Source organism: Brachionichthys hirsutus, chromosome 2, assembly GCF_040956055.1.
Source record: "Brachionichthys hirsutus isolate HB-005 chromosome 2, CSIRO-AGI_Bhir_v1, whole genome shotgun sequence".
Taxonomy (NCBI): Eukaryota; Metazoa; Chordata; class Actinopteri; order Lophiiformes; family Brachionichthyidae; genus Brachionichthys; species Brachionichthys hirsutus.
The window spans coordinates 8799437-8814791 of record NC_090898.1 but is presented as its reverse complement, the minus strand read 5'-3'; the positions used below and the strand labels follow the sequence as shown (position 1 = coordinate 8814791).

Genomic DNA, 15355 nt, shown 5'->3' with positions numbered 1-15355 from the left:
GGTCCCCTGTTTGCCCCTCCCTCTTTCTTCTCTTGCCCCTCATCTTTTATCTTTCAGAGAGAAAACCAGTTGGTGGTCTCTGACCCAAAGAAGAGAGAAAGAGAGAGATAAAAGAAAAGACAAGAACATACAAGGCACAGAACACACACCCACGGTAACCTTCCCACGAGTGTGTGTACCTTTGAGTGAGCAGGTGGTACTTGGATGGGACATTGAGCAATGCCTCACCTGCAGCGACAGCAGCTTGGCGGTAGGAGGCAGTCCTCCTCCCGCCTCCTCCCCCTCCCCCTCCTCCTCCTCCTCCTCCTCACCCTCTCTGACCAGCCCAGCCAAGCAGCCATACACATACCCTCCAACTGTGAGTACAGATTTGAATCATAATATTCATAGCAATGGCAGCCGAACGCTTCCAATCAGTTCAAAGATCTGTCTGTTGTTTTAATTACATTGTTGATTCTTCAAAGCATGCTAATAATTATCTTTCATCAGCATCACTCATCATTAATTAGCGCAGATGAGCAGAGTGAACAAGTGTTTCCTCAGCAGCCGTGGTTGGATTGTGCTATTATGTTTGAAATACTGCACTGTCTGAGGTTTCTTTGGTTAGCGCTCATCCGTGTCTGTGGTGTGTCTAATTACTTTGTAACTGATCCCCCCCATACTGCATTGATAAGTACCATTATTGATCTGGTTTCCTTGGTGTATAATAGAAGCTGATTGCAGAGTAATTTAATCAGCAACGACAAAAATCCAGCAAGGTTCTTTCTCATTCGCTCTCATTTCTTCCTCCCCCTCGATGCAATATATGGGAATTAGAAATACAGCTGAGCTTGTGGTCCTGCAGGGAAATTGATGTTCATCTCAGCTGCCAACCTGCCCGCAGAGGAGAGAGAGAGAGAGGGAGAGAGAGAGAGAATATTATTTCCACTGCTGGCTCTGTTGTTTACTCTATCTAAGACTACTTGCAGTGAGTCAGTCCTTCACCGCCCACGCAGCTTTTAAAAGTGTGCACACATTTGCTCACACACACATAACCTGTAAATGCTGATGAGATGCGGTAAATTTCCAATTTATTCATTAAAGGGTTGAGGTGACACGGGTATGAGGATGCAGAGAGAATGATAATGAGGAAGGTCAAAGATGAAAAAGGTCACGGTATCCCCTGCCTTTCAATTAGCCACCCTCATCCTCATCAATGAGAATCACTGAGACAGAGATCAGGATCAATAAAAGAAATTAGATGGAGTCTGTGTCAAGGAAGTCACGCTATTACAATAGACATTACAAGGCTTCATCGTCCATGTATCACATCTATCTATCTATCTATCTATCTGTCTATCTATCTATCTATCTATCTATCTATCTATCTATCTATCTATCTATCTATCTGTCTTTCTGTCTGTCTGTCTGTGTCTGTCTGTCTAACTCTTCCCCTTGTTGCTTCCTCTCTGCTGCTGCGGACTAACAGACTACATAAGTGACCGTAAGTGCTCCTAACTTCATCGACCTCAACCTGTCTTAATGCAGATGCTGGCTAAATTTATTGCCAACAATATGTTGATGTTGTTTTCCATCCGGCGTGCAGTAAATGTCCTGTCGCACGATGCTGCAGTGAAATGAATGGCTTTAAAGAACACATGCAGCTTTATAGATTATAGATTGTGTGTGATTGGATCTATTCCTTTTTTGCCGTGCTAATATGTTAATATGCATTTATGCATGCATTGGTGTTTGTACTATAGTGTCCAGTTGTGTGTGTCCTTTTCTCTATGTGGGCGTGTTTTCAGCATCACTTGCTCCTAGTGGTTGAGATCGTGCTTGGAGCAGGGTGGACGGAGGCAGTGAGAGGAGCTGCTGTCTGAAAGGAGGCAGCAGGGCTGTCAGATCAAAAGCATGGGGGGGGGGGGGATACAAAGGAGCTAATACACTAAGCACCGGCTCCTCTCTTCCTGCTCTGCGACTGATGGGAGCAGCACCTGCAGCTTCCTCAATGTGATCAGCACAGGAAATGTTGTTTCCTCCATCACTTGGAATTATTTCTTGACGTTCCCTGCTCTCCCTTTACATCGCTTTCCACACCTCTGTGAATCAACCAGTTAGTTTTTTTCCTTGTTTTCATGCACTGCCTTGCACATGCACGTCTCTACACTGCACACATTTCCACTTTCTGCCTGCTCATCCCTCTCCACCTCTTCTTCCCACTGTCCCTTGTCCTCCTTTACCCACTTGTATACATAATCACCGGTTCGATACAGTGGTCTCACCAAATCCAAGCCTGCTGCTTGTTATGGGTCTGTTATGGAAGCTTTATGCTTTATGACTCTTATGAACAGTGATAAAAAAAAATCGAAAGAGAGAGAGAGAACCCTCTTCTGATGGTCATTTCTTTTTTCTTCTTTAAAATCCCGGTTTGATTTCCCCACAGACAGATTCCCTCCCTCTCTTTATTTCAGTCTTACCCAGACCATTGTTGCACATGAACATTTTACTTACTCTTTATCCATTTCCTCTCATCTCAACCCATTTCCTCCGCCTGCTCTGCTCTCACTATATTTCTTGGCCTACATTTCATCTCTTTCTCTGGGGACTAATTCTAAGTGATACAGACTGAGCACACTTATTGGCAGCTATTGAGCTACTGTATTAAAATGAGCTGGCTATTTTGTGGCGTCTTCTAAACCGATACCAACGGCCATACAGAAGTGTCACAGCAGGGGATTATGTATTTACGCCATAGTTAGAGTTACCGCAGCAGCATAGAGCAATAAAGAAGACTGCAGCACTCGTCTAAGTGTGTGCATGTGCTCATTCCCCTTTAAACCATGCAGGCGTGTAACAGCAAAGCTTTGTGACTGCAGTAACTCTGTCTTTGGCCCTTGCAGTCAAGAGGCCTCCAGTGATTACCACACAGCCGGAGTCTGTCACCATCTTCAGCGTTGAAGACCTTGTCCTGAGCTGCGAAGCCACTGGCAACCCTCCACCCATGTAAGTCAGTCCACAGACGCACCCGCACAGAGTCCGTCTGCAGATTAGTCTTGGGAGGGGAGCCTCACTGCAGTGATCTTATTTCACACAAGTGAGAGCAATGATCTTCCTGCTCCTTGTTCTATACTGACATCTACATATTACCATTACATGAGAGCACACATTTTCCAAGTCCGGGGATCTGATCCTAACAAAGGATGAATGTCATTAAGCCCTCGAACAATCTGTATCACAGTGTCTTACATGCTGTAAGTGGAAAACGACCGTAAATGCCATTGAAAAGATCTCAATTACGCAACGCCAGTAATCCCACTGGGCTGAGTAACGGACTTGTTTAAGCAATCCATTTGTATCCTTTAATTCACTGACATGCAAAGACATCTTGTGATTAATAAAAATAGCTTTTCCAATGGCATGGAAATTGATTCTTGACTGGGATATGCCAGCGAACATCAAAATTACTGATTTTCTTTATCGAAGTTTCCGATGGACAAAGGATGGGGTGGAGTTCGATCCGAGCCGCGACCCTGAACTGAAGGTTTCTGAACGCCCCGGCTCGTCAGCGTTCTACACACTCAGTAATACCATGGATACCGTGAAGCAGTACAAAGGAAAATATGTGTGCTACGTATCCAACGAGCTGGGGACGGCCGTATCCAACGAGGTCACCCTCAGCATTGATGGTGAGAACATGCTTAATCCTAAAGCAACCGCCGAACATTTACTGAGACGGGGTCTTTTCAGTTGGTGTTTAAATATTGTTAGACTCCATAATGCTCAGTGAGTATTTAGTTGTGGTTTTTAACAGTGTTTTACAAAGCTGGGAGAAGAGCCCACCTTTTCCCTGCCCCGATTATTATGTAGCTCATTTGTTAGCAGATGGAGGTTTACACCAAGAGCTCCTAGTTCTGCCACTCAGAGCATAATTAGATGCAATAACATGATAATTAGCATAGGCACACACACACACACACACACAAACACCTGGACAAGAGTAAAGAGAACACATCTGTCCACCTGTGAAAGTGGAGCTCTTCTGGGCGACCTCCTTCCTTCAGTTTCCCTGACAACTGTTTCCCCAGAAACACTCTTGAGTTGATGTCATGTAAAGCACTCATCAGTAACTCTCCTGCGTGTGAGGTGGGGGCTGGGGATAGGACTAAAGATAACCTGGCACCTTCTCTGAACGCCATCTCCTTAAATCCTGAAAGTTGCCCAAATAGGCGCACATTTAAATAATATTCCTCCACAGCATCTTTGTCTAAGCTGATGTGTGATGTGGATTGCATCAGGAAACCAGAACAGATCAGCAAGCGTACAGGTGGTTTTTGTGCAGCCTGCATCATTACCTTTTCACACGGGTGTGCATTTCTGTCCCATCCTCAGCTCCCCCATCCCAGCAGAAAGAGAAAAAGGTGAGCGTGAGGTCGGAGGAAGGAAGCAGCTTCGTTCTGAAGTGTAACCCCCCGGAGAGCTCCATGCAGCCCATCATTCACTGGATGGACTGGAGTGAGTACATTACCTTTCTGTTTCTCCCGCTATTACATTATTCCTTTTGCCTCAATGCATCTGTAGCCTATCGGTCTATCCATCCCTTCTATCACTTCATGGGGGTAGTTCTTTTTTGGGGGGGGGTTGTAATGTTTTCCTTCATGTCAAACGTATCATTTCATTCAATTATCTGCGCCTGGATTTCTAAATAATGTCTTGTATTTTCTCATTTCCTCCATTTCTCCCTACAGGGCTACGCCACATCCAGCTAAGTGATAGAGTGATGGTTGGGAAGGATGGAAGCTTATACTTTGCCCATGTGACAACTGAAGACAGCAGGGATGACTACACCTGCAATGTCCAGTACCTGACAACACGCACCATTCTGGCTAAGGAACCCATCACCCTGACGGTCAACCCCTGTGGGTTTCACTCTGAATCCATCCATTCATCCATTTTTCTTATTTGTACATCGGGTTGCGGGCGTTGCTGGCGCCTATCCCAGCAGTCTACGGGCGAGAGGCGGGGTACACCCTGGACAAGCCGCCAGTTCATTGCAGGACCACACATAGACAGACATGTTTTTGTTTGATCAAAGACTGCATTTATTCACATTTGAAAGAAATCAAGAGTAATAACAGCACTAATATATATCTATAGGAGGTGCAGGCAATAGGAATTAATACTGCGTAATAATGTAAATGCCTTTCACGACCTGCTTCTTTTCATGGGTTCTGGACAGACTGAATATGAAATTCATTTTCTTGTTTCCTTCACATAAGATAAACTGATGAGAGTTGAATACTCCATTAGTCTGCACATAAAACCAGAACATGCAGTGTGATAGTCAGCATGTTGAGAAGCCCTGAGGCCCAAACTTAAAGTCAACTCTCCCCATGTGGTGGCGCGTTGTGCTAACATAAGCAGTACTGTAGCCACTGGCCCCGGAGCCAGCAGGGGGGCCCATCACCTCCTCAGTCCAGTGGTAATGAGATGCAGCCCACACTGAGCTGTGGCTGAAAGCATCTGTGGATCCAACTAGAGGTGACAAAGATGAGCCCGCGTTAACAGACCTCTCTGCATGTGTGCGTAGACAATGTGTAAAATAATAAGCAGCTGGAACAGAATGGTCTTCCCCGCACACTTCCATGCCCTTATATGGTTTGTGTTTGTCAGAGTCAACAAAGTATCTGCTTTGTCAGCAGCACAGCAATTTAAAAATGACCCATCCATATGGATGAATCTTGCCCTCGTTCCTCTTGTCCCCCCACCCCCCACTTTCTCCAGCCAACTCTGTGCTGCGGAACAGAAGGCCCCACATGATGAGACCTACAGGAACCCACAGCACTTACCACGCTCTCAGGGGCCAGACTCTTGAGCTTGAGTGCATCGTCCAAGGCCTGTGAGTGTCTTTGTTCTCATAGGTGTGTTGTATCAATCAGAAAACTTGATCTGCTCCTTCTAATCAATCTTACCTGCCTCTCATCCATATCTCTCCCCCCCCCCCTCCTACCTCCCTATACCATCTTTTGCTGGCTCTTCCCAACTCTGCTTGTTTCCTCTCTGTTCCATGTTTCCCCTTCCTCTGTTTCATTCCTTCATCCGTCCTTTCTTTCCTTCCCATTCCTACTACAACACATCCTCCCCATCGTCTCCTCTTCAGTCCAACTCCCAATGTGACATGGCTGAGGAGAGACGGCGAGCTGTCTGAATCACGGACCGCCAAAGATATGTTTGACCGCCGCCTGCGCTTCACGAATATCTCTGAGAGCGACGGAGGGGAATATCAGTGTATTGCTAATAATTCCCAAGGGAAAGCTGTGCACACTTACACCGTGACTGTGGAAGGTGTGTCTCGCACAGCCCTGCACTCGAGCAATTTTGAAATGCACTTCCATAAAGTTAGGACACGTACACGAGTCAGATGAAAAGTGATGGTGCCGCAACGGCAGAGACATCTTATTTATTGAAATGCAATTTCAAAGCCCTGCATTTCCTGTCATGCAGTCAGATAACGCCTTTTCTCAGATCCCTGCCGAGTTCATATTCATATCTGAAAAGTTTATGCAGAAAGCTTGAGCCACCGTTTGCAGCTTTCTGTTAAGCAATTAGTCTCCGAGCATGAGATGACAGCACCGGGGTGATGCTACATGAGATGCACTTCGATGTAGAGAAGATGACATGATGCAACTGTGTCAGGCTGATTTTGTGACTAGTAAAATTGCCTTCCTTTAAAGTTAAAGTTCAGGAAGAACAAGATTATCTGCTTTTCCTGTACTGTATGTGAATGAATATTATTTGGCCTGTTGCAGCGGCTCCTTACTGGACGGATGGACCAGTCAGTCAGTTGTATGCACCAGGTGAGACTGTCAAAATAGACTGCCAAGCAGATGGCATCCCCACCCCTACCATCAGGTGGACCATCAATGGGATCCCCTTCTCGGGTCAGTGCACTGGTGCGTCTTCAAATGCAAAGCTCAATACATTGAACTTGAACAATTCCATTTGTGCCTTAACAGAAATCGAAAAGGACCCCAGACGTACGCTGACCGCGAGCAAATCTCTCATCCTAAAGGACGTCACCTTTGGAGACACTGCTGTCTACCAGTGCCAGGCCTCCAACAAGCATGGGACAATTCTCACCAATGCTAATGTCTATGTCATAGGTGAAGGTTTTCTTTGAACGTGCCATTTTTGTGTGTGTTTTTGTGAGTTGTGTGTATACGTCTAATTGTCTAATTTCTCTGTGGGTTGTTTCAGAGCTGCCCCCTCAGATCCTCACTGAGGATGGGAACCTTTACACATTTGCAGAGGGCCAGAAAGCTCTGCTAGAATGTGAGAGCTTTGGCTCTCCTAAGCCCAGCGTCATATGGTGAGACACATTTCTGCCTGGTTCAGTTCCTCTGTGCACTGCATTGTATGGTATTGTGTACACTACAGTGTTCTAGTGGGGTTTGTGGCATATTTTCACAGTTAAAAATTTCACAAAAGTGAAATTCTTATGTAGGCGGTTTTAATATGCATAAATTATCAGCTAAATGCTGTTACATCTGGACCATTTGTTTTTTTGGCAGATATTCAAACAGGCTTTGTTTTTCTGGTAAAATAGAATGACAGATGAAGGGGCGACTTCATCAGCATGTGCTGGTGTGGAAAATATTTCTTTTTTATATGTGAGACAAAGCTCGAGTTTATGTGTGTGTGTGTGTGTGTTATGTTTCTTTTTCAGGGAGAGCAGTGCTACTTCCTCCCTTCTGGCTGATCCAAGAGTTAATCTGCTCACCAGCGGGGGATTAGAAATTTCTAACATAACCCACGACGATGCGGGCATCTACTTTTGCTCTGTACAGAACTACAACCTGTCCCTCAAGGCCGAGCTTGAAGTACTCAGTGAGTGGCGACACCATGTCCCTCAGAAGCTGACGCTATTTACATCTCATGCAGCTTGTCTCACTTTATGTCTCACTCTTTTCTTCTCTAGACAGGACAGTGATTCTGTCTCCTCCACAGGCTCTAAAAGTACAACCTGGGAAGACAGCAATCTTTACTTGCTTATCCATTGTCGACCCAAAAATTGGCTCTCCACTCATTCAGTGGCGAAAGAATGATCAGAAGCTCTTTGAGTCCCACAGTGATGAAAAGTAAGGCAAAATTCAATACACTGGAGAAGTGACAGTAGTTAGGATTACGTTAGAAATAAGTGACGGGGATTTATCATTTTATAATTAGTTTCGTTTGTTGTTTTATCCTGAATAATGAAACGATCTATAGCATCCCTGTCCTAGTATAGACAAACAGATAAAATTTGGGATATCATGTAATTGTCAATAAAAACAGAATGCAGTGATTTGGAAATCTTTTCTAACCTAAACATAATAGAATATTGTACAAAGGAAAGATATTTAAAGTTTAAGCTCATAAACCCCATTTTAAAGTGGAATTCTCTTCTTCTATCTCTTCTAATATTTTGTGCTTCATAATACACCACACAGTTTCAATGGGGGACTAGTTTGGACCGCAGGCAGGCCAGCCTAGAACCTGCTATTCTTCACCTCTGAAGCCTAACTGGAATTAAACAGTCAATGTTAACGCTCCCCCCTATTTGAAATCTGAACACGGACTAAAGTATGTCTTGTCCCTTAACATGCTCAGATTTCTGAAACTTCTGATATTATAGAAATAAATATTAAATAAAACAAAATGCACATTAAAAACAAACAAACATTGTATATATATATATTAAACTATAGCATTGAATAATTTTCCCAGTCTTTTGTGGCACCTTTCACAACTTTTATGTAAGGTGGTGCCAGCATTTATTTCAGTGGGTGGTTGGTCAGGTATAGCGTTAGATTCATCATCTTTGAACTGTTTTAAACTGAACTGAGTAGAAAAAAAGAAAGATGAATTGTCACACTCTGTTTTATGAAAATCTTTTTGTCCCAACTTTTTGTAATATTGGGTAAAAATTGCTCTGGAGATTATGAAGCAGCAATGAGGGTACTAAAAGAAGGTTAACAAAATCACCACATTTCTTCAGATACACATTTGAAGGACCGGACCTGATAATAGCAAATGTGGGACCGGACGATGAGGGCGTGTACACATGTCAGGTCATCACCAAGGTGGACATGGCTGAAACCAGCAGCACTCTCACTTTATGTGGTAAGACCAGCATACACTGTATGACAAAACACCAGTAGGCATCTGAGGCTCCATATATACCGGTAACGTAGGACTATATATTCAAAGTTGTTTTGTCCTCTTCAGATCGCCCAGACCCCCCGGCCCTCCTCCAGATCACTGATGTTAAACGTCGTTCAGTCACCCTCACCTGGACTCCTGGAGATGACCATAACAGCCCTGTGCAAGGTTTAACACACACACACACACACACACAGACACAGATCTGCACATCTACTTCTTCATGTTTTCCTTTTGTTCAATCATAGATTGTGTTTTGCACTGTTATCATTAAGTGACGATACACACTGACACAAACATGTCATTTTTTTTGTCTAACTCCTACACTCATAGCAACAAACATCATTTACCTACCGCTGGCAAAATGAAAGGCTGGTCAGTTTTCAGTTTTCATAACTTGGACCAGTTTATTATTTGATCTGCAGCATCAGACTTTTGTAATGCTCAAAGCATCAGAGGGTTTATTCAAAGTTTGATCGCTTCCACATTGTTTACCGCTTGTCTTTTTTTACATCCCTCTTTGTATCTCTGTCTCTCTTTCTGCAGAGTATGTGATTGAGTTTGAGGAACAAGGGACAAAGGAGAGGCGTTGGGAGGAGCTGAAAAGAGTGGGCGGCAACAAGAAGCGCGCTAACCTTCACCTGTTGCCCTACATGTCTTACCACCTCCGGGTCATTGCCATCAATGATGTAGGAAAGAGTGACCCCAGCAAGCCATCTGAAATCCATAACACACCTGCTGAAGGTTTGAGCCAGAGTTGTGTAACGCCCAGTTGTGATTCTCAAAATGAAACACAAACAACAACTTAATGATCCCGTTTCCAAACACAGGTCCAGATAACAATCCTGAAGATGTGAGGAGTGAGTCCACAGAACCAGATACTCTTGTTATCAACTGGGAGGTACGTCTGTTGCCTGAATTTACAGTAATTGCAAAATAAAAATAAAATTCTAAATAGGTTTGTGCCTTATTCGTTGCTGATGGCGTCGCTGCAGGAAATGGACAGACGTAACTTCAATGGCCCTGACTTCAAGTACCGGGTACAGTGGAGACGAGTGGTCGGCAGCGGGCCCAACTGGCACACCAACTACACGACTGCACCACCATTTGTTGTCAGTGACATCGGAAACTTTTCTGCCTTTGAGATCAAAGTGCAGGCTGTCAATGAGAAGGGGGAAGGACCTGAGGCAGACCCTGTCATTGGCTACTCAGGAGAGGATGGTAAAGTTTATTTACTTTTAGCAAAACCTTTTTCCTGTCCCGGTAGTGGCATTCTTTGTCACAAATCGCCCTCTGCTCTATCTCTCAGTTCCATTGGAGGCTCCAATGGATGTCGGCATCGTAATACTGAACAGCACCACCATCAGGGTGACCTGGGCACCTGTGGAGAAAGAGACAGTCAGAGGAAACCTCCTAGGATACAAGGTAAGATCCTGAATCCCCTCTTCTTTTACACCCAAAATGTTCAGCCCCTGTCCTCATGAATAATAAATATGTTAGTTTCAGAGAAGGAATCTCTTTACAAAGCCTTCAGAGTTCTCCTTCATTTCAAGGTTGTGAAAAATGCAGCCATCTTTATTTTTTATTTTTATTTTATCTAAATGTCTCACACTCTGGATGTGTGGTCTTTTTGACACCCAAGATATTTTTTTTTAACCCTTTTCAAATTGCATGCAATGCAACCATAAAAAAATTACTCATTCCAATCACTGAACACAGTCATGATATGGAATGAATTATTTATAGGTATAGCATTAATTATGTCACTGAAATGATTTTTGGGTTAAGATTTACCTGACCAGAATCGGCTCCAGGGGACACCACCGAGCTCACAGGGCCAGGGAGCCAGATGACAACATGGTGGTTGTTACCGCGGCCAACGAGGAGAGGAAGGTGATCAGTGATCTTAGACCCTACTCTCACTATGCCCTGGAGGTCACTGTTTTCAACAGCAAGGGAGAAGGACCTCCTTCTGAGAAAGAGTCCTTCAAAACCCACGAGGGAGGTAGGTCAAACGGGAGAACAAGGCTGAACTTGGAGGATGTGAGAGATAAATGTGTGACGAGATGTAAATAGACAGGAAGAGACAAAAATACAAGATGAGAGGAAGGGCGGAGAAGATAATGGATTACAAGACAGGAAGCCTGATAGATGTTATTGGGAAATATGGGCGATTGCAGATCAACATTATTTGATAACGCTGTCTAAACTGAATGCAATTCTAATCCAGCCTGATTGTGTTACTGTTAGTTCCTGGTCCTCCCACAACCTTGGTCCTGGAAAGTCCATCGGAGACAGAAATGACCCTCCACTGGAAGCCACCTCATCAGCCCAATGGACTCCTTGTTGGATATCTACTGCAATACCAACAGGGTGAGCATTTTTACATCCCCAGCTCACAAAATAATCCATAGGAGGCACATGAATTATTGGCAAGGCAATATTGTAATTCCAAACTATTTTTAGCGTATATACATTTTATGGATTCAAAAATCAGTTAAAAACTCTGATTAACTTTTACTTTTCATGGTTAGTGTATATAGATACCAAGAACAAATTGGTACCTTTTGGTGATGATCCAGATCACCATGTGGACGGTGTAAATCCAATTATGTGCGGAATGAGCAGCTTAGCGGAGGTCTGCGCTCTCTGAGCAAATTTTTTTAACCCTCAAAACAATCAAACATACAAATCAGCACTAGTGAAAAGATTACATCCTCGGTGGAGACATCAGGAATAACGCAAGTATTCTGAATGACACCACAAGGGACATTTCCACAAAAGAATCATGCTCCAAAAATGATTGGCATCTTAATGATGCTCATCAGTCACTCACATACCATCCAGATCAATGTGCCACCAGTACGGCTGCATTGACGACCAACGACTGATTGAAGGTTTTTGCCCCTGCTGTGGACAGTTGTGGAGAGTGATGACAGCCCTATGCAGGTAGAGACAATAGATGACCCCGCGGTCACCCACCTCACCCTGAGGGGCCTGGACATTCATAGCCACTACCGCTTCTACCTGAGGGGACGCACTGCTGCAGGGGATGGAGAGCCCATCAAGAGGGAAGGTGCCACCACTCTGGATGGAGGTACAAAGATATGATGTCTTCTGCACCACAGATCTGACACATCTTGGGGACAAGATCATTGTGGATCAAGAGTGATTTTTCTGTCTGAATGTCTTGCAGCACCTCCTGCCAACATCAGCCTGTCTGTGGGGGAAAAGTCGCTTAACCTCAGTTGGGTGACAAAGAGGAGGCACAGGAATGTTGAATTCCAGATCTTCTACCTGAACAAAAATGGTATAGTGTCTACACTGATAAGTGCATAGGGGGGGGGACGTTCACGTCACTCTGCAATCTGGCTGAACCATACATGATGAGTGAGAAATAAACCTTCATGTCTCTGCAGATGGCCATGAATGGAAGAAGACAGATAAAGTCAACTCCTCTCAGTCTTTCTTTCAACTCCAGGGCCTGACCCCAGGCTCTCATTATCGTTTACGGTTCACCAACAACAACGCCACCTTCTGGGAGACTGACATTGAGACAGAAGGAACAGGTACCGTGGGGGCTCCTCCTCCATTCATCTGCTTCCTTTTCATGTCTCTGCTCTCTCCTGTGCTACTCACACATACAAAGCCTAATCCTACTTGGAGGGTCTTGCAGTTCTCTCTATGAAGTGCTTTCAAAGACTTGTTTGAAAAGAGAGCTTGGTTCGCTATATGAAATGATCCACTGCTTGTGTTTGTTTGGTGGATTATGCTGTGCTCCTTGATTTCCCTGGTGAAATGCCACCCTGTCAGAATACATAATGCCATCTTTTTTTCCTCCTCTTAATCTAGTTTCTCCTACCGTTTTTGTCATTTCCTCTCCTATTGTACTTTCATATGTTTCCCTGTGACAAAAAAAAGTGTTCTCTCTCTCTCTCTCTCTCTCTCTCTCTCTCTCTCTCTCTCTCTCTCTCTCTCTCTCTCTTCAGGGGTGACAGAGGTGAAGCAGGGGTTTGCAACACAGGGCTGGTTCATTGGTGTTGTGAGTGCTATTGTTCTGTTGCTGCTCATACTGCTTATTCTCTGCTTCATCAAGAGGAGTAAAGGGGGAAAGTATTCAGGCAAGTGGAATCAACTATAAAGATTTCATCCTTAGTGTTGTTTAAACGTTGTTGAATACAAAATACTGAGACCTGAAGCATCTTTTTGGGATGGATGCACAAAAGTGTGGTTGTTCTTCTAATGCATCACGTTTAAATTCCTCCACAAACAACCCCTGTTATCCATAAACTGGCTCCTATTCCAACTAATTGGCCAGTTTTCATTTGTGCAATGTTTTCTCCTGCCATCTTCACATAAAAACACGTAGTGAAGCAAAACTGAAACGATTCAAGGGAGAGGCTCTGCCCTGAAAAGAACTGCAAAATGATAATCCCAAACCCCAAGAGGAACTGCAACCTGCAGATCAGAGAAAAACACCAGCCTTTCATCCCTTTCCAAACAAATGGCTGACTCTTTTATAAAGTAGTCTTAAATGTCTGAGCTAAAAGCAAGGACTAAGTGAATAATAAATAGTACTATTCGGAACACTTACTTATTTAAGATATTATTAGTTATTATGCTGAACATATTCTCCATACACATACATTTGGTGTTGTTATCAGGATGCCATTCATTTCTGAAACGAACACAGTTGAGTTAATAATTAAAATAATGAAATTGTATGCTTTTCAGTTAAAGATAAAGAAGAGGGTCCAATGGACTCAGAAGCACGGCCTATGAAGGACGAGACATTTGGAGAGTATAGGTTTGTAATCTCGATGCAAGTCACCTCTGTTCGTGGTACAATAATACTCCAAACGCAGCCCTGACTCCCTCAGCACTGTTTGGTGTTCCTAACCCTTTGTACTCCTTTTCCTGCTCCTCTTCTCCCTAATGGCTGCCCCCCTGCCATGCAGATCTCTAGAAAGGTACGCTGTGATGCGACTTCCTATCCCTTGCCTGTATACCCACTGACTTCCCTAACTGCTGGACTGGACTGTGTTGGCCTTATTTTTTGCTAATAATTGTTCTGCATGTAATTCTTCTCCACTCATGATTTGGTGTACTGTATACCACATTATACCACATCAAAAAACAGTGGAAGAAATTAAATTAAAGTGAAAAAGAAGAGTGGGGAAAAAAAGAATTCACCCACTGAGAGATTAATAAAAGTTGGATAAATAAAACCTTAAATGTAAGACCAAAAAAAAATCCTCTATTATTTAATTTTAGCCAGTTTGCTTGCAAACTAAGTTACATTGCAGTTCTTGCAAGATTTTAAATGTTTTCACATTCTGCTCTTTAATCAGATCACATTTAATCGCAACATCACAGCTCACTTTTCTTACATGTCTTGATGATATCTCTTGCTTTGCTCCCACATCCCGCAGTGACCTCGAGGAGAAGCGCACAGTCAGCCAGCCGTCCCTGGGTGAGGACAGCAAGCTGTGCAGTGAGGACAACCTGGACTTCAACGGCAGCAGTGCCATAACCATGGAGCTCAACATGGATGAGTCTCTGGCCAGCCAGCTCAGTCGGCCCAGTGAGGGTGGCCAGCCTGACAGCTCGCTGCTCAACCCCACCACCATCTCCTCGGCCTCTAACGGCATGGCCAACTCGGTCACCGTCCTCGATTAGCCCCCGAACATCCGCCGTGGACCAGCAGACCAAAACATGTCAACACATATGTGCCCATATGCTCCTGTTCCCTACCGACCTGCTGATCTGTAGTTTAACGACTTTAACACACAATCAATAATGACTACTCAGACGCCTGCGGCAATCATCTGAGTGACTGGACTATTGTGACCAAAGGAGAGTCCAAAGTAGTGGACAATGTGATATGAGTCTGACTGACCTGAAGATGTCCTTTGACCGTCCTCATCCTCCTCTACTTGTGTGATTTACAACATAACATAACATTTAACAACTAACATTTATTTATCTTGCTTCTCTTTTTTTCCTCCTCACAGACAACTCTATAGAAAGATAAGCAGAGCGTTGTAGAGGGAGACAAATCAGAGGGTTAGTAGGCACAGTCCTACAGAGACGCACAGTAGTGCATTAACAGAAGACGTGAGTGGCCGAGCCTAGTGCAGGGAAACAGGCAGCATGTGCTGCTGTGAACAGCCTT

At 44.1% G+C, this 15355-nt stretch overlaps 1 protein-coding gene across 1 annotated transcript; it reads left to right on the top strand.

Moving 5' to 3' along the window:
- Positions 1-219: 219 nt before the first annotated feature.
- Positions 220-14859, top strand: l1cama (L1 cell adhesion molecule, paralog a). The gene is made up of 28 exons (XM_068745687.1): positions 220-358; positions 1469-1483; positions 2883-2985; positions 3466-3668; positions 4372-4494; positions 4728-4898; positions 5764-5878; positions 6140-6324; positions 6789-6920; positions 6996-7142; positions 7237-7348; positions 7706-7866; positions 7958-8117; positions 9017-9141; positions 9247-9348; positions 9727-9924; positions 10011-10081; positions 10176-10401; positions 10490-10605; positions 10969-11185; positions 11431-11553; positions 12101-12277; positions 12377-12490; positions 12600-12749; positions 13170-13301; positions 13915-13987; positions 14139-14150; positions 14613-14859. Exons 1-28 carry the CDS (start codon positions 220-222, stop codon positions 14857-14859), a joined length of 3849 nt encoding a protein of 1282 aa, XP_068601788.1.
- The last annotated feature ends 496 nt before the right edge of the window (positions 14860-15355 follow it).

What these genes read in the sequence shown, in the direction of transcription:
- l1cama (XM_068745687.1), top strand. Translation starts at nt 220, where the DNA reads ATGCCTCACCTGCAGCGACAGCAGCTTGGCGGTAGGAGGCAGTCCTCC. An exon ending in GGTCACCCTCAGCATTGATG is followed by an intron (nt 3,669 to 4,371) that starts GTGAGAACATGC and finishes TCCCATCCTCAG; the next exon opens with CTCCCCCATCCCAGCAGAAA. An exon ending in CTTCTACCTGAACAAAAATG is followed by an intron (nt 12,491 to 12,599) that starts GTATAGTGTCTA and finishes ATGTCTCTGCAG; the next exon opens with ATGGCCATGAATGGAAGAAG.